General features: G+C 36.0%; 1 protein-coding gene across 1 annotated transcript in view; it reads right to left on the reverse strand.

Moving 5' to 3' along the window:
• Positions 1 to 3,960: 3,960 nt before the first annotated feature.
• CDH13 (cadherin 13) overlaps positions 3,961 to 19,789 on the reverse strand; it is a 1,311,104-nt gene continuing 1,295,275 nt past the window's right edge. The window contains exons 14-15 of the mRNA XM_044659579.1: positions 15,784 to 16,002; positions 3,961 to 5,704 (exon numbers count right to left, since the gene is read on the reverse strand). Of these exons, the coding sequence (XP_044515514.1) occupies positions 5,697 to 5,704; positions 15,784 to 16,002 (227 nt within the window). The 3' untranslated portion in view covers positions 3,961 to 5,696. The remainder of the gene's footprint in view (positions 5,705 to 15,783; positions 16,003 to 19,789) is intronic.

Genomic DNA, 19,789 nt, shown 5'->3' on the forward strand with positions numbered 1-19,789 from the left:
AGAGAGAGAGAGAGAGAGAGAGAGAGAGAGAGAGAGAGAGAGAGAGAGAATGGGGGGGGGAGAGAGAGACAGAGAGACAGATAGAGACAGAGACAGAGACAGAGACAGAGAGACAGAGAGAGAGAACTAGTGTTGTGCTTGGTTTTGGTTAGGGTTGATGGGAATGTCATGTAGTAGAAGATCATCATCAGTACTGTTTTATTATTGGGACAAGAGCTCACTGATTCCTTCTCAGAGGCTTTCTCATTCCCTATGGTTAGGTGTCTTAGAAGAGAAAGAAGTTAGCTACCTGGAACAACATGATGTCATTAGTGACTAACTTGTAGGTGCTGACTCAGCAGCATAAATGTAGGTTTGGTGAGATGGAAAGATAAGAATACCTGAAAGGGAAAGAAGCTCATTGATTTATTTTTTAAGGTTCACATGTAAAGCATATGATGATGGAAGTATGAGGTTGAATTTATGGATTTTCAGCGATGGAAATTCAAAGACTGGAGATTGTGCCTAAATTAGAGATTTGTCTAAATGATGACCAGTGAAATGGACACAAAGTGAATCTGATTAATTTAATGAAATTTTAGGGAGTTACATTTAGTAACTGAGGGTTGAAAGTGTACTTCTTTTGTGAATTATCAAGAATGCTTCTCTGTCCTGATTAGATTCAGGGGAAAAGAGTTAAATCTCTTTTCTCATCGTGGAATATCATTAGGGGGTCTTCTAAGGCAGGATTAGATCTTTATTTTGACCCATACATTTCATTCTTGAGCATGGGGGTGGGAGACAGTATATTATAAAGCACATCTTCAGATTCAGTTGGGACAGGAATATATATCACAACCCAAGTTACAGTATCAAATCCAGCCTTCCCTAGTGCCTTTCAGTTATTATAATTGAAATTCACACAGATTTTATTTTACTGAAATAGACTTCAAATTTTCTCATGCCTTTTGTGAGAGATTTTTATTAAATGATAGCTTAGAGTGTACATGATGTTTTTGAGAGCTGATATTAAAGATCTCAAAAATTTATGTTTCTTTGAATCATTTCTCGAAGTATGGATGGTATACTTGGCATGAATCTTGAAGGGATACACTGGAAGACAGGATGGGGAACCCAAATGGTTTCTGTGGGCTAGAACAATGGATATATTCTTAAAAAATGAAATATATTAGAGATAACTGTGAAGACCTAAACTTTGATGTTTAATAATCAAGTACAGGATTTGTAGATAAAAGCTCATGTGAAAAAAAGATCTGGAAGCTTTCAAGGTAGCTTTCATCTGGAAGTTACCAATTCAATATAAATGGACAGTGTAATGTAGGAGCCAAAGAGTAAATGCAATTTTTGGCTACATTAATAGACTCATAGTTTCCTGAACAAGTAAGGTGATGCTCCCATTGTATTTGAACTTAATTAGACCAAGTCTGGAATGTTGTTTTCCATTCTGGGATTCCTCATTTTAGAAAGAAAATTGACAAGTCAGAGTATATACAGACATAAATAGCTATACTTATTTTATAGAAGGGAGGACTTCTGGTGGGAAGTATGGAATATGAGACCTATCTTAAATATCCAAAGGTCTCTAAAGCTGAAAAGGGACATTTTTCATTTTTCCTTCCCCCGGTGGAAGGGGTAATTGTTTCAGAGACTAGTTTGGATGGTCTATTGAGTTGTTGATAAGCAGAATAGGTTGCCCCAGAAGGTAATGAGTTCTCCCATTACTACAGATCAAATGAAGACCAGAAGACAACTTTTTGTAGATTCTTTAAAAAAAAAAGAAAAGAAATGAGTTAGGATAGATGAAATTTTAGAATCCTATTGAGCTCAGTAGTTTTCTTTGAATATAAATCTTATTAGACAATTAGAAGACAAATGATCTGGAATACTTTTATTTGAATTTTGAGACTGGTGATTACTTAATCATCTACATAATTCAATATCCTTTAGAAGAGCAATGCAATGGTATGTTTGTCAAAATGCAAATAATTCTGTATGTCTTACATGAAATATATATCTGATCAAAAATTTCTAATTCTTTTAGGTTATGTCATGATAACCCATTATATGGAGGTAGTCTCATGTTTCTCAAGATCATGTGAGTGGAATACAATCTCTGATAAGATTTTCCATCTTAAGGCTTTAGCCCTTAACTCTTGTATTTTCTGAGTGAGGATTGGATTATGTAAGGGGCCAGAAACCCAATATCAAAGAACTCACCATTTGGTGATCAATGTTTTTGCTCTCAAATATTCACAAAAAAACACCTTCTAAAGCAAGGAGAGTGGAGACTGCAAGCTGTGTTAGTGGTGGGGTTCTTCATGCTGAGAAAAATATAGAATTTATACAATATTGAATTATGCATTTTTATCAGTAAGATTATTTTAAACATGAGGTGAAGAAAATTAACCTTTGTTTAATTTCCCAATTTACACTAACAAAGAGGAGTGGGAAAAAATTTAATTATTTGGGCAATTCAAGTAAAACTTCCCACTTTTTTCTTTAATTTGGATTTTTAGGGGAAAATTTCCCCAATTTTGGGGCACAAAGCATCTTGGAATCTCCTCTTAATTTTGTCAATATAATCCTGAAATAAAAAGATGGTTCAATTTTTGACTGACCTTCCTCTTGTTTTTTAGTTTTCTTTGAATCATATACACATCCCTTAAAATGCTTGAAGTTTCTGAAACTTGGGACATTCATTTAACTGTTCTAGCCATAGTTTCCTTTAAAGGATAAGAGAAGTAAAATCTTGGAGAGATCTATATGCTGCTAGTAAGAAGCATAGGTATGTGGGTAGCTAGGAGGGAATAGGTAGGTAGGTAATGTAAGAAGGTAATGGCATAAATCATGAGGACCTTCAATGAGATGGAACACTAAGACCCAGTCCCTCTGGCCTTCTTTCATTATTAAAGAAATTCTGATTCATTTTATCCCTTGTAATGTGTTTTTCACTAAATTAAGCCTTTTTTCTCATTGTCTGAGAAGTCCCTAAGAAACCGATAAAAGCAAATAACTACAACCCAGATGGTAAAATTGAAGAGTTTGCCATGACTTCCCTGGGCAGTCTAAGGTGCCAGTTTACCTAGGTTTGAGGGAGTTGTAATATGTATGGTGCAACAGAATAATTTTTGAGTTGGAAACCTAGGTTCAAATTCAGATGCTGGGATTTACAATCTGTGTATCTCTAAACCTCACCCTCCTTATTTCTAAACCTACTAATTTCATTTGAAGAGAAGGGATGAGAGGTGTGTCTGAAGTAGATTATTTCTAAACATGGCCAGCATGAGGCTCTCACTAAATAATGGAAGTCAGACTGGGGCAAAGCCGACTCAGAAAAGCTTCTTTAGGTCCATGGGCATGTGCAGTGGGAAATTCTTTTCCTTGATCTCCAGGAGCCTTGCAGACCAAAATTTACATCAGCTTAGTGAGTCTGAATACAGGAGAAAAAAAAATAAACATTGCTAAGCAAATGGCAGGGTGCTGAGCTGGAAGAACAGAGTGTCATCTCTTTCCTCCAAGCAGAGTATCATGTTGTAATTCCCATGAAATGACAGCCACTATTTTAAGAAAGATAGTCATGCTTCCCAGTGCTTTAGGCAGGTACTCAACGCAGTCTACCAGTAGGGACATCACATTCCGTTTGGTTCTGTCATCTCTCTTCTCATCTAAGAGGGATAGAATCCAACGTGGTCTTTAAGAGAGTCAAAACTAGTTGAGAGACCGTGCTGTGAGTATATGACTTTCCAGACCTAACCAATGCTTCATCCATAAGATTACTGCACACATCATCATGAAGCACTGATGATTCTGAGGGTGCATTGAAGGAATATTTGTGACAAGCCAAAGCCTAGCATCAATGATACTGTTGTGTCATCAAAGAGACAAAGGATCTGAGAAAGTGGACATACAATACCAGAAAATAGAGAAAAGCTGTTGTTCAGCAGTGTTAACCACCAATACCCATTTATTTAATGGAGAAAAAAAACGCTTTGTATTATGTATGCGTCCAAAAGATTTACTATTGAAACAAATACAGTGTATGGAGCACTAGCTTTATAACTTCACAGCAAGAAAGACAATATGTGACCCCTAATCACTAGAAAATTCTGACTAAAGGATGCAGATGCCAACACCTATTGCATAAGAAAGCATTTTTTTTGTTTTGTTTTCTGTGGTTAAACCCTTAGTAAGCAACTGCAGTAAAATATGCTAAGACACTTTCCTTACCTAGTTACTGGCAAGCTCTAGGAAAAGCTACAATCTGTCACTACTTTTATTTTTATATAAAAATTTGGTGTGAGCTTTGATGGTTCATGTACAGTTTTTATTCACAAGATGGAGGTTTCAGGGCAAGCAGTAGCTTCCTTGTAACCTTTACATGCTCACATAATGAAAATCAATTCCTCTTCATACATGATGAACACCCTTTTTTCATCAGGTTTGCAAAGAGTGGTGCTTGATTCACCAGAAGGAAAAAAGAAAAGTTACTTACAAGACTTCCTGTTTTGTATATGTATATGTATTTGTATAGTTAAAACAAACTTGTGTGCATGTATATATGTATATGTGTGTTTCTAGATTTATAAAATACAGTGCTGCTTGTATTCCTCAGATATGCCCATTATCTCACCACTGGTGATCCATGGTGGATTCATCACATACCGAGGAGAAACAAGAGTTTCTCTTGGATGACCCTGAAAAACTCCAGTGACACCTAGATATTCAAGGTGCATGGACACGCTGGGTTGATGCCCACGTAGTGTTGTTTCAGCCCTTTGCTTGGTACAGGATTCTCACTTCCCCTGCTCTGTTCCTCACAACTTCCCCAGGATCATAGATGATGATACTGATGGAAATTGGTCTGGAGAGTTCTAGAACCCCCTGAGACTTAGGAGAAGGAATTCCTAACCTGGCAGAACATTCCGCTGCAGACTCCCTTTGGACAGACCTGCCTGGGCATTTGTTACCAGGCACTAGAGAACTTTTGTCTTTAGGATTAAGGGCCAACGCTGGAGGAGAAACGTCAGGGTAGATAAGCCAGCTCTGCAGCCGCTGGGTCCTGGAGCCCCAGTGATGAGGATGGAGCACCTCAGGGCTTTAGTGGGTATCTAGAAGTTGAGCACCCCAAGGTGTTGGCAGCTGCTTTAGCTCAGACCTCGTCCTCAACAGCTGGGCTACTCTGGCCCTCTATCATTTACTCTGTCAGCATGAACAACATAGCAAAACTAACCTATGGTGTATAGTCTCTCTATATAAATACAGTGTGTGTATATATATATATACATACATATACTCATACATATACAAATACCAACCCACAGACAAAGCATTTTGAACAGCTGAATAGCAACATGTCAACAGATATCAAAACAAGTAGTCATCCTTGGATATTTTTTTCTTCCATTCCCAGGTCAAGTGAGATGCCGTGATCCTTCAGCGCTCAGGGTAACTGCGTGGCCATCACGACCTGCAGGAGGATTCCATTGATTACAAAGGAAGGCAGGAGCTGTCAGACACTGGAGCAGAGTTTGAGAAATTAAGTGAAGTAGCAGATAAAACTGAAATCTGGAGCAATCGAGGCCTAGTTGAGAAGTACAGTGACTGTAAACGTCAGTCTTCAGATCAGATTTTTTTTCTTTTTCTTTTTTTCCGTCGCTGTGGCAACTTGGGAGTAGAGCTTCAAATGTCAGGATTTCTTACAGCCCTAGATGATGGAGAAGATGCAGAGTTTAGCCAAAGACATCATAGTTTGCCTTCAAATAGTTTAGCTTCGCAATGAATACATTCCTAATCAAACATAATAGACCCATTCATAAAAAAGAGGCTGTCCTGGTGAAATGCCCATTTTGTAAAAAGTGTTTTTACAAAGAGAAAGAGTGGCATCTCACTGGATAGATTGCAAGGGAGGGGGGAATCTACCTACTATTGGCATTTCATGGAATGTCAGTAATAAACACTTCACTTCAGACATACAGCTACCATTACCATTGCAGCCCCTGTTCCTCAAATTTCCATAACCACACTGTGCCCAATGAATGGCTGGACATAGCCAGTTGTCATTAATGGTTGGATGTCACGTTAGAAGAAGGGCTCTATGTTGAGTCCCAAGGAAGTTCGCTTGGTTCTGTACTTCTTAACCCTTTTATCAATGACTCTAAAAGGAATGGATAATATTCTCACCAACATTACAAGATGAGAGGACATAAGCTAAGTTAAGAGACTGGCTAATGCAGACAGGATACCAATTTGCTAGAATGTTGGGTAAAAAAAAAAAAGGAAAAGAAAGATAGGATTTTATGAGATAGATATAAAATCTTATACCTGGGTTCCTCAAAATCAACTTCAAAAATGCATAATGGGGGGCAGCTGGGTAGCTCAGTGGATTGAGAGTCAGGCCTAGAGACGGGAGGTCCTAGGTTCAAATCTGGCCTCAGACACTTCCTAGCTATGTGACCCTGGGCAAGTCACTTGACCCCCATTGCGCACCCTTACCACTCTTCCACCTAGGAGCCAATACTCAGAAGTTAAGGGTTTAAAAAAATGCATAATGAACATGGTTAGACATAAAAAAAATGAACTGAGGTTGGGAGTTTGTGTTAATGGATTAAAAATTCAGTGATCATAATAACAATAACAACATTTAAAGGTTTACAAAAAATTACATACTTCATTTAATTTCTTTTATTTCATTTAATTCTCATAACAAATCCATTTTATAGGTGTTATTATTATCTCTGTTTTCCAGATGATGAAACTGAGACTGAAAGGTCGTGACTTGCCATGGATAATACAGTAAGTAAATATCTAAGTAAAAGGTCTTCCTGAATTTATGTTGAATATCCAACTAACTTCTTCAATATGAATATTAACAGTAATTATTATAATAACAGAATTTCTAAAGTACCTACTCATTGCCAGGTATTATACAAAGTATCTTTCAAATATTATTTCCTTTGGCCTTCACAAAGGTGCTTTGAGGTAGGGCGTTGGTTGCTTAGAGGATAGAATTAGGAAGCAACAGTGAAATTTCAGAGGCAAATTTAAGCTTCAGGTAAGGAAAACCAACTAATAATGAAAAAGGACACAAAAATGGAATGACTGCATTGGGAAGTAGTGGGTTCTCTCTTATTTGAAAGGTTTCCAAGCAAAAGACAGATGATAACATATTTGGCTTGTTATGAGGGTATTTCTTTTCCTGGGTGGAGCGGACTAAATGACCTCTGATATCTTTTACAACTCTAAAATCCTGTGACCCTATGATATTATAACAGATTCCAGCTTGTGTATGGTCTACCAGAACTCCAAATCTTCTATCTCGTAAACTCCTGCGAAGTCATATGACCTACATCCTGTGCTTGTATCACTGATTATCTAAGTCTAGGCATAAGATTTTGCATTTTTAAAACATTATTTCCTTATGGATTTTCTTCATCCAATAGAATTAAACATTCAAAAGCTTCTTAGGTCCCAATTCTGTCTCTGAATATCAAAACTATTCCCCCTGACTCTTTGTCACTGGCAAATTTGATATGCATGCCATTTACGCTTTCATCTAAGTCATCAATAAAAATGTTGAACAGAATAGCTCTCAGAAAAAGTCCATCAGTTTTCTGTTTGAGTCATTTCTCAAGTGTAACACTGAACCAATAAAATCTAAGCTTTGGTGGGAGGTTGTTCTAACAGTTATAAATCCACTTAATTTGGGTTATCATTCAGCACACATTCCATCATATTTTCCATAAGACTATTACAAGAGACTTTGCCAAACATTTCAAAATATATAACGTAGGTCCCTTGAACTACAAAGTGTAGTTAGTATCTTTCCAAAAAGTGGAAATGAGGTTAATTCTGCATTACTTGTTCTTAGTGAACCTAGGTAATGCTCCAATTTTATAGATGACAAAACTAAGGCCCATTGATGCTAAATGACTTTTTCAAAGTCAAGCAAGTAGTTCGCAGCAATAATAATATTTCACACTTAGACACTGTTTTAAGATTTGCAGTATACTTTACATGAACTGTCTCATTTGATCCTCATAAAATAGGAAGCAGGTCCTTTTCCTTAGTTTATGAGAAACTAGAGACTCTGACGGGTTAAGTAACTTGCCCACCAGAGTGCAGCCAGCAAATATCATACATGGAATTCAAAAGAAAACTTTCCTGACTCCAAGTCTAGAGCTCTAAGAATGACATTACACTATAAGCTTTAACAGCTTAAGACTGCACTAAGACTTTTGGGACACCCTGGAGAGTAAAATTTAGGTCTCGTGACTTTCAATCCAATTTTATTTTGTGTTTATTTGATTTGGGAATTTGATAGAAAGAAGGCTTTCTAAATGTGGCCCTAACTTCACAGAGTAGAAGAGGAAAATTAAAGCTGAATTTTGCCACACATATTTTATTACGGTTCATGCAAACTTAAGTTCTTCATTTTTGGTTTTGTATGAACAGATAAGCAATTTGTGTGAGACTGGTAACTAGAGCAGAGATGCATGTCTGAAATTAATGCACTGTAACATCTACTGCTCCAGCAAACTCTTTAAAACTCCTAAAAAATCAACATTTTTGGCCCTTAAGTCAACATAATTAACAGTGCAGGATATATCATCAGAATTATCCTTAGCAAAACAGCAAAGACATTGCTCAGGCATCATTAAAAGTGTGAGGTTTTTGAGGGTCACGTGATTCTCAAACACTTGAGAAAACCTATGGTCATTCTTGCTCACGAGTAAGGATTTGTGAGCTTCTTTTTTCAGTGAGACTAGGGAGAAAATGTAGTGGCATCCAAAAGAATAAGATCCAAGTCATACAATAAGAAATGAAGAGAAAACTTGCTTCAAAGTCAGGAGGATCTGGCTCAAGCACTGCCTCTGACACTGACTCTCTGATTTCATATAAGTCATTCAACATCTTAGCACCCCCAGGCTATTCTCAGCCTCTAAATTAATGAAATTTTGCAGATCAGCACTGACAGAGGTTGTTTCCTCTGCAAGGTTCCCTATATCAATAAAATTACAGGCTTGGTCAAATAAAACAAATAAACATAAAACCCAAAATGGGCAAGGAGAACATTAAATTGGGAGTCTGGAGACCTGACCTAAGTTATGGATTTTGCCATTATTCTACTTTTGTATAACCTTGGGTAAGTCACTTCAACTTTCTGATCTCAGTTTTCTCCACTATACAATGAGAGGGAGCCACATTAGGTGATTTCCAAGATCCTTCTTAGCTTTCACTTTCAAGAGTATGATTCTACATGTATTTCACGACTATCACAAAAACTGAGAGACACTGGTAAGGACTTGTATGAACTAAAGCAGAATGAAGTGAGCATGAAGAGGAGAGCAATTTATATATCAGCAATAACATTGTAAAGATGCCCAACTTTGAAAGACTTAAGAGCTCATCAGTTCAATGAAGAACTACAATCCCAGAGAATCACTGATGCTCACTTCCTGACAAAGAAATAATGGGCAGAAGATGCTGAATGAGACATAATTATGGATATTGACAATGAAGGTATTTGCTTTCTCAAAATATTAATATATATTAGAAACTCTGCCCTGTTCCACACCACTTCTCCATTAAGGAAAGGAGAAACAAGGAGGAAGAGAGAAAATAATTACCCATTCATTGAATCTATCTATTCATCTATTTATGTATCTGTTTCTTTCTGTCTCTCTGTCTCTCTCTGTGTATATATGTAAAAAAGTAATTACAGGGGGCATTCCACAGTTTCGCTGACAACCATGCCTACTTTGCCAAAGACTACTATAGTTAAGCACTAGGGACGAGTAGGCTCTGATTTCCTTCCATATGTTTATGTATGATATATTTTTGCTATTAGATCTATATACATTTAAAGAATCTTAGGTAATCATATGAAGATAAATAAGAACAAGAAAATCTGTCTTTGAATTATTTAAGCTTTTCTCATCCTTTTCATCATTTAATAGAAAATAGCCATCTAGAAAAGCACTTTAATTTAAAAAAAATTATTAAACTAAAAGTTTGAAGCAGTATTAATACAATTAGCAAAGGACTTACTGTCAGGCTACATTTAAAACTTATCTATAGTTAATTCTGATATGTCATAGTATTTATATATATATATATATAACTACAAGACTGATGATATACTAACAAATGCATACATATTCTATATATATGGGGAACATTTATGTAACATTTAATTAAGATCACTGATCTATCTTAATGCTTAAACAGGCAGAGGTATGAATGCCATATTTTGTGCAAACCTTTTTATGTCTTTTTGAGGGACTAATTGAGTTTACAGCAAAATTGATTACGGATTATGGCCAGGATCTGAGATTTCATCATTGCCTAAGTCTGAGTTATAATACGTAAAATAAGCACTACAACCATTATAGACACTATAGATTTCTAAATAGTTTGCAAACTATAAGGCAATGACATTGACTTCAATTCCTTAAAAAATTCTTGATCAGTAAAGAAATAGTTGGTGGACATCTAGAAAAGGATTGAGAATAATTTCACCAATTGTAAGTTGTACCAGTCTAATATCATTTCATTTTTGAATAGGATTAATAGGATTAATAAACTGATAGATGAGGAAAAGGCTGAGGATTTGATTTACCTTGATTTTTAGCAAAGATATTTCTATAGCATCACATTCAAATCTTGGGGAGATAATAGAGATACAGACTAAATTCTATTAGAAATAGATGGTTGGATAGCTGGATTCAAAGAATAGTTGTTAATGGTTCCATGCCAATACTAGAGGAGTTTTTCAAAGGATTCTCCCAGAAATCTATGCTTGACCTTATCATAGTTACAAATAGCCTGGATGGAAGTAGAGATTACACTCTTATCAAATTTATAGATGCCAAATACATGGCAAGAAAGGCCAACACACTAACTAATAGAGTCAGAATCTAAAAGGATCTTGACAGACTGGACTATTGGTCTGAACCTAGTAAGATCAAATGCCCGGGTAAGGCAAAATCAAAAGCAACTTCTCAGTTATAGTATGGGGGAGTTATAGTTAGACACCAGCTGTTCAGACAACAATGTGGATGTTGTTGGACTACAAGTTTAACATATGTCAGCCATGTGGTGTCATAACTTAAAAACCTTACTCGATATTGGGATACATTAAGAAAGGCATGACTACTTATTTATCAAATACATGAGAAGAGACAATTAATTGTTGACCTACTTACTGAATATATGACAAATGATTTAAAGAATAGTTCAATCAACTATTTTTGCCTGATCAGTGAATGATCAAATAGCTTGTTCATCCTAAAACTACTTAAAGAAATAGGGTCTGGATACTTGTTTGGTTTATTTGGTCTTTTAAAAAACCTTACACAAAATGGCCTCTTTCCCTACTCTCAATTTATGAAATGCAGATCAGTTCCTTTTATAGTCTATTTTTAAAGATATTTCTCTTTGATAATTCATTCTCATTAAGAATCTTCCAATGACATTCCAAATATGAGATTAGAAAGAATATATCACAAAATTAATTCAGGCAGTATTCATCAAAATCTATTGAAAGTTCAGGCAGCCTACTCATTCTTGCAGAGTGCACTTCATATTTCCCACCTCAAATTTATATTATTCCCACAAGGAGGATCAATTGGGCCAAAACACTGAAATTTATTTTTCTTCCTTCTTTTCTGAAAGATGTTAGGGTGATCAGAATAATGAAATAAATGCTGGCTTCCCAAGTTTAGCTTTCATAGAGTATAAGACATTTCATGTACCATAAGACAGCCAGCTTAGATCTCTCAAAGAACAAAGCCAAAGTAATTCAGTAATTTTTCACATCAAGGAGAATTTCCTTCAGGCAGTCAGTAATTTAAAAAGCACCTCTAAAGTTCTAAAACAATTTCAAACTTAAGTTATTCTCTTCTATAAAGGGGGGAATCTGTAGAATTTGATGGGAAATTTTTATTTTTCAAAATTAAACTTGAAAAGGAAAGGGAAAAAGGGAAAAAAGCAGAAAAGTCATTTCCCAGTAAGGAAGGCCTAGTCTCTTTTGAAGAACAAAAGGACATTTCAGAGCATGGAAGAAAAACAAATTAACAAATAACTTATCTCTGCCTGAAGTTCTGGTGAATATAACTATGAGCCATAAATAAATTACCTAAACCGTACTGTGCATCCTCTCTCCCTCACTACCATCTTCCTATACTCTATTTCTCTTATGTTTCATTTTTCTTTCTTTTTCTCCCTTTTCTTGATCTTTCTCTCAATTGATCACAAGAAAAAACAAAACTAAATTATAATTTTATTGTTTAGTATCCATTCAGTATTACTCATGGTTTTTAAGTATTCCCAAGGCTACAAAGTGTATTCATGGCAAGTCTGGGCTGGGGAAAGTGGGAGGAGAATATACTCCCTGGGATACAGAGAACAGCTAATCAGTTAGCATTTATTAAGCACCTCCTAGATCCAGTCACTGTGCTAAGTGCTGGGGATACAAAAAAGAGGTTTGAAAAAAATCCTTGTCCTCAATCTAATGGGAGAGACAATAAACAAATATATATAAACAAGCTATATACAGGACAAATCTCAAATAAGTAACAGAGGGAAGATGTCATAAATAAGAGACTTTAGGTAAGATTTTCTGTAGAGGGTATATTTTAGTAAAGACTTGCAAGAGGCCAGAAGGCAGAGTATGTAGGGTAGAGAAACAGGAGGGGATGAGATATAAGGTGTTAGATGACAAAAAAAGGTGCAACAGGGGCAGGACTTTTTAAAAATGAAGGCTTTTGAGTGCCAAACAGAGGATTTTCAATTTGATTCTGGAGGTGATAGAGAAATTACCAGAGCATATTGAGAATGAGGGTAACACAGTTTGTTGACCCAATCAATCAGTGCTTTAGGAAAATCACTCTGGTGGTTGAATGGAGGATGGACTGGAGTGGAGAGAGATGTCTAGCAGGTAGATCAAGCAGCACACTATTGTGGATGATGGGAACCAGCACCAATGTGGGGGCAGTATCAGAGGAAAGAAAGAGGTTCATACAAGAGATGTTACAAAGGTGAATTTGACAAGTCTTGTTTGGGTATTGGGGATGAGAGATAGTAAGGATTTGAGGATGACACATAGATTGTGAGTCTGGGGGCCTGGGAGGATGATTTTACTCTCAAAAGTAATAAAAATATAAGATGATCATTTTTAAGGAGTAAAAATAATGGGTTTGGGTTTGGATATGTTAAGTTTAAGACGTCCATTAGACATTCAGTACAGATTTCCTAAAAAACATCCAGATATTGGGGATGGGAGATTGGAGGTCTTGTGGAAATGTAAGAGCAAGAGAAGTGAAACACCTGGGAAGTTCTATGTTCAATGGAGGCAATTACCATTTTATGCTATCATCCCATTCCTGTTGTTGCCATCACCATACTTTACATTTGCATAATTAAAATAAACCTTCTATCCACCTCCTTTCCAACCAAAAAATAACCTCACCTCTCTTATGTGTGAAATATGGTACTCTTTGCATCATAGTAGGTGTTTAATAACTACTTGCTGAATGAATTTTGATTGCCTGATAATCAACATCCAAAGCAATATTGAAACTCAAAATATAAAACCTAGGCCTTCCATTTATTCCATGCAATCTTTTCAGTTCTTACACATCTTAGTGCCACCTGTTGTGATGCAGCAAACGCCTGTGTGCTTTGCTCTGTCAGTTGTTGAAAATGCCAATTTACCTTTAAACTCCAAATTGGTTTGCAAACTGGTTTGGAGTTCTCTTGGTTCCAATACTGCATTTGTAAAACGTTAAAAGAAAATAAAATAGGCAAGGTGTTGGAGGTGGGGAGGGATAGCACTCCTTTCCATAGAAAGGGCCAAGGAAATGACTATGAGTTTGTTGCATAGGCTGAAGCCTGTTTGCATCACAGGGCACATCTTTGTTCCCCCACACCTGAGCCTCTTCACACTCAGTTTGACAAATTAATTCCACTGCAGTCAAGAATCATTGAACTCAGGTAATTTCTTCCCACCCACTGCATTTTTCATTTCCTGTACAATCACTGCTCTGCCTGCCACCACCCAAATCCTTTAGAAACCTGGCTGAAAATGTCTGTAGGCTCAGAGAGTGACTCTGACCCCAAAATAAGGACTTTTAAACCACTTCTACTGCTTGAACTAAAAGCATTTTCCAATGCAAGACTCAGGGCGAATTTAAATAAAAATTACAATCAGTATTCAGACAGTTTAGAGGGAAGACAGGCTGTGTTTATGGAACAAAAACCATTAGATTTTAAAAAAAAACAACTAGAACAACAACAGGCCCTCCGGTGTTCTCAAATGTCTTCATGGTCAATTTAGATCACTTTAGACACAAATCAAATAACTGCAACATTTAGGGTTTTTGAGATACTGTGAGTCCCTTTGAAACTGGTGCTTGCAAGGCTGAATGCTGGTAAATGCACAGGCTTCAGGACACTGAGATCTGGTAACAGAATTTCCCATTCTGGTAATATCATTCACCCATCCCTTTACTCCTAGGGAACTAACAGGAACACATGCATGGACACATGTCCTCAGTGCTGGTACTGCTTGTAGAAACCCTGATCTAGCCAGCCTTTGTTCTCTAGAGCTCCTGACTTTAGCCAGAGGCAACAGTTGATTTTTAGTTATCAGCCAGGATTCTAGAGCATCCCCAACCCTGTTGCCACTGCAACTGTGACCTGAACTTAGGCAGAGGTGGAAGGCTTGATTATGAAATGGATAAGGTAAGAGCAATTAACATATACACATAATTTTACATTTATAACCTCCCAGGACTGTACCTTTACCATTCTTTTATCTAGGCCTTCAAATGTAGATACAGTTTTGTCACAGCTACTTATTTCCTTCACTAAGTATTCTCTGCTCTTTAATCACCTTGAGTATTGATAGGCTCCTCCCATAATAAATCTCTATCATATTCTCCCAAGACTTCTCTTCCCAACTATATCATCTTTATGTACTTTTCTTTAATGTGTGCCTTGTGATTTCTCTTCATCATAGACTAACTTTTTTCCCATTATGTATTATATCCACTCCAACCTTTTTCTATTCCATTACATATTCTAAATTTTTGTCTTCCTGCCTGCCTTCCTTCCTTCTTTTTTTTCAGTTTTTTCTCCCAGGATCATAGAATTAGGGTGGAAGGATTATTAGATGGAAGGATTATTAGAGTGAGTATAGTCCAACCTCCTCTTTTTTAAGGATGATAAAATTGATGCCTAGAGAGAAAAAGGGATTTGATAAGTCGAGGTCACACAGTCAATATAGTAGCAAGGCCATTGGCTCATTTTTCTTTTCTCTCATCATCCATAACTTTTATATTTGTACTATTTCTCTTAAGTTATCATTATTTCCTGTTCTTCTCTTCTCTGTCATAGCTTTCCTAAGTTTTCTCTGTGTATCTTCTCCCATGTCTTTTCTTCTCTCTATGGTACTCACATGTATTCTCTTTAGGATATCCCTTCTTTAATCTTTATTGTTTCACTTCAAAGTATCTCTTCTGTATCTTTTCAGTGCCTAAAGTTGTTCTCATCTCCCCTAACTCATTTCCTCACTTTAAGTGTTTTTGATGAATGATTTTTCATCATGGAAATTATATTCTACAGTCAACCTTTGGGGAATGGCACCCAACCCCAGACAAAGCTTTGTTCACGGGTATATAGATTCTGCAGAAGTATCTCACTAATAATATATGCCCTCAGAAAAATACATAAAAATGACTCCCACTAACTCATAAAAATTCCTAAGGTTTAGGTTCAACTTACATACTAAGCTGAAGAATGAAAGAAGCAGAACTAAAGTGCTTCTGATGTGCAGGATCCCAGCTGAGCTGCAGTCCATTTTAGATTTCTTACAGGAACAAACTTGCACTCTTAGTTCTGTGGTGTTTGACAAAGGTGGTGTGCCTGAGTCCGTCACCATGACAGGTAGGTTGTAATTCGCTTTCTTCAGGTTCTGAAGAAGACTTACCTGGGCATGAGTGTCTAGAAAGAGGCAGACAAAAATGAGGAGACTGTGATAGACTTTCTCAAAAAGAAGAACATGATTTAGTAACTTACTTCTTGCACAACAGGCCACAAACTTATTTTTGTCAGGAAATATTAGCAGATTGTATTCAAACTTCTGAATATTTATTAAGCATCTAATATGTGCCAGGCACAAGGGATATAAGCATAAAGAATGGTCGAATGAATTTGGACTGAATTTAAACTATTAAGTCATCCTTCTTCACACCATGAATTTCTCCTAAGCTTACCTCATTTCTGCTTTGGATTGAACTTGCTTAAGAAATTCAAATGGTCACTGAAAATTATGTTAAAATATAACTAATTCAAGGGGTTTTCCTGCCTCTGAGACATATTGATTATATCATTCTTCCTCTCTTAGAACTCTCTCCATTTCTTCTAATGATCCAGATTTTACCCGTACTTCCAGATACAATGCAGGTCACATCCTATTAATGATATTTTCCCTGAATATGCAAGTCCTAATTCTTAAGAAGACAAACAATAATCTACACCTGAAATTGGCCTGAAAACATGATCAATTAATCTGTAGAAGATGAACTTATATCATAATATTTGTATTTGGTTAAAAAAAGCAATTATTTGGCCTCAGACACTTCCCAGCTGTGTGACCCTGGGCAAGTCACTTGACCCCCATTGCCTACCCTTATCACTCTTCTGCCTTGGAGCCAATACACAGTATTGACTCCAAGACGGAAGGTAAGGGTTTAAGAAAAAGCAATTATTTCATTTTCATGTGCAATACACTGAAAAATGTTAAATATAAAGTAATAAAAGGAATACATTAACTTGTTCCAGAGTGATTATTATCTGAATTCCATAAAAAAGGTAAGAATGAGATGGGGAGAAGGACAGCCAGGAAAACAAATGATAGCAACAAATTTATACAACAATTCAAATTTTACCAATTACACTGATCATATTACCATCTTCATTGTATATAGAGGTGGAAACTGAGGGTGAGATAATTTGTTACTTACCCAAAATTGCAAAGCTAGGAAATAGGAGGTGGGACTGAACTCAGGTACTGACTTATAGCTATCTTCTTTACACGGTTCTATACCACACTGACTTTTTCCTCCTCTTCATCATCTCTGAAAATCCTGAGTCCTTATTATCCGAATCCCACAAGCTGTCCCTTATTTATACTATTCAATTGCTTCCAGAATATGTATTTATTTACTAAGCAAATCACTTAGCAGAGATTTTGTTTTCTACTTCCCAACTAAAATAATGATATAAAATATTTAATTCAATTTAAAATGATTGAATTCATTTTAAAAAGGTGAAGAATTCTCTATAGATGGTGTTCCCTCGTCTGTGGTTAGCATCATTCCGAAGTATGGCAGAGAATTCTGGACAAGAGCTGTAACCAACAAAAATCATTTGACTTAACCATACACACAATTTTTAAAAAATGAGATGAAAGATGTCGATTGTGTGGACTACAATGTTTGATTAAATCAATAACTGATAAAGCTTGTTTATTAATATTTATATCTGTAAAAGAAACTGAAATTGGATACAGATCGGGGCCGAGAATTAAATAGGAAAAGAAAATAGGTTAGATTGTCTAGAGAAAATTATAGAGTCCCTTTAATGATCTGAAACCCTCAATATTAATACCAATATTCTATTAGTCTCATGAAAGTGATGGAATACTTGTCAACAAGGTAATGTAGTGGATAATGATGATGATGCTAACATTTATTAATAATGATAGCAAACAATTTTATAATGCTTACTATGTGCGTGGCACTTTACTAAGCACTTGACAATTATCTCTTTTGATCCTTACAATAACATAGGTAGGAAGGTACTATTCTCCCCTTTTTACCAATGGGAAAACTGAGGTGAATGGAAGTTAAATGTCTGAGGCAGGCTTTGAATTTAGGTCTTCCCCCCCCAAAAGAAGTCCATTTTGCATGATCACACACACACACACACACACACACACACATATATATATATATATATATATATATATATATATATATCCTAGATCAAATTACTTACCCTCTTCAAGTAGAAGGAAGGAAGGGAGTGAGGGAGGCAGTTTGGATCTTATAATTTTGGAAAACATATGTTGAAGATTATTATTACATGTCATTGGGAAAATAAAATATCTTTGAATTAAAAAATAAAAAAACAATTTATGTCTTTCTAACTCCAAATCCAACTTTCAACCTAATGACATACTTAGCCAACTAGACATGGAGTGAGGAAGATGTAAATTTAAAGCCTGCCTCAAACATTTAAGAGCACTGTGACTCTGGACAAGTCTCTTATCTTCTCTCAGCCTCAGCTTACTCATCTGGAAAATGAGGAGATAACACAGGAGATATTGTGATGATCAAATGAGAAAATCAATTCAAAGAACTTTGTAAACATTAAAGTACTTCATAAATACCAGTGCTCATTATTATACTAAGGTCTGAAAATTAACAATAAATACCACTGAGGACAATTGCAAGGGATATTTTGGGTGTGATCAGCCTGCCACCTAACACATTATGAAGAATAACCAAAGTAAAGTAGACCAAGAAATGGATGCACTATTGGAAAAGAAGATGGGCTTGTCATGTGGTGAGAGGGATGGATAAACTGTTGGAAGGCCCTTACAATGGCAAGAAAATAAAGGAAAGGCCTCATATTTGAGTGGAATACTTTGACCAACTCATGGAAAGGCAAGGAGAAGGCTTATCCATGGATGGGATGCAAATCTGTGTTATTCAAAAGAACCTACACAACAAAGATAGCAATACAGAAAACTCATAACCTTCGTTTTGACAGAGGAAGGAGATAAAATTAAATATCGAAATCCAATATAAACAAACATAGGGTCTTTTAGTCAATGTGCCTGTTTTTGTTTGTTTGTTTTTTATAAAGAGTAGTGAATTTTTAATTGAGTTCTTCATGTGGTTTCATACATAATTCTCTTTAGGTATGGCATTTTCTTTCTCTGAACATCAACTCCATCTATGTACTGGCAATATAAAGTACCTATGGTGTAGTTTCTTTTTTTTAAATAATTTGACCAATTAATTTAGAATATTTTTCCATGATTACTTCATTCATGTTCTTTCCCTCCCCTCCTCCCACCCCCTCCCATAGCCAACGAGCAATTCCAATGGGTTTTACATGTGTCATTGATCAAGAGTCCATGTTATTACTATTTGCAATAGATGTTTGTTTTAATCTGCTCTCAGAGCATTGCAATCCATCCGTTAGGAATCTCCTTACCAGTCAAACCTTCACAGTTATTCACACTGGGGGAAAAAATGGCATGTGACCCATCAGGTCTGTGGCTATTTGTCTAGGACGGACTCCTTCTGGTTATAGATTTTTAGAAATCTTTTCTTGCATTTTTATTCCTTTACATCATAGGATCACTATCATAGAATTTAGAGTTAGGAGAGAGCTAAAAAAATCATCATCATATAGTATACATTATGGTATCTATTACATGTATGCATATTTTATGCATGAATTTCAGGGGGTTCTGGAACCAGCTCTGGCACATGAGAGATGATAATTAAGTTTTCACTTTAAGCATTTACACCTGGTAACTTGGCAAACCCTACAAATCAAGGTTTGATTTATTGTCTTGCTGATCGCCTAGACTTTAAAAAGTGAGGGAGAAAATTTTAATAATGTAAATTCAACTTAAAGTACATCATGTCTAGATTTTTTGAAAGTCAGTTGTTAAATATTTACCATTATGTGCACAATATGTATAGTAAAT

This window comes from Gracilinanus agilis, chromosome 2, assembly GCF_016433145.1.
Source record: "Gracilinanus agilis isolate LMUSP501 chromosome 2, AgileGrace, whole genome shotgun sequence".
Lineage (NCBI taxonomy): Eukaryota > Metazoa > Chordata > Mammalia > Didelphimorphia > Didelphidae > Gracilinanus > Gracilinanus agilis.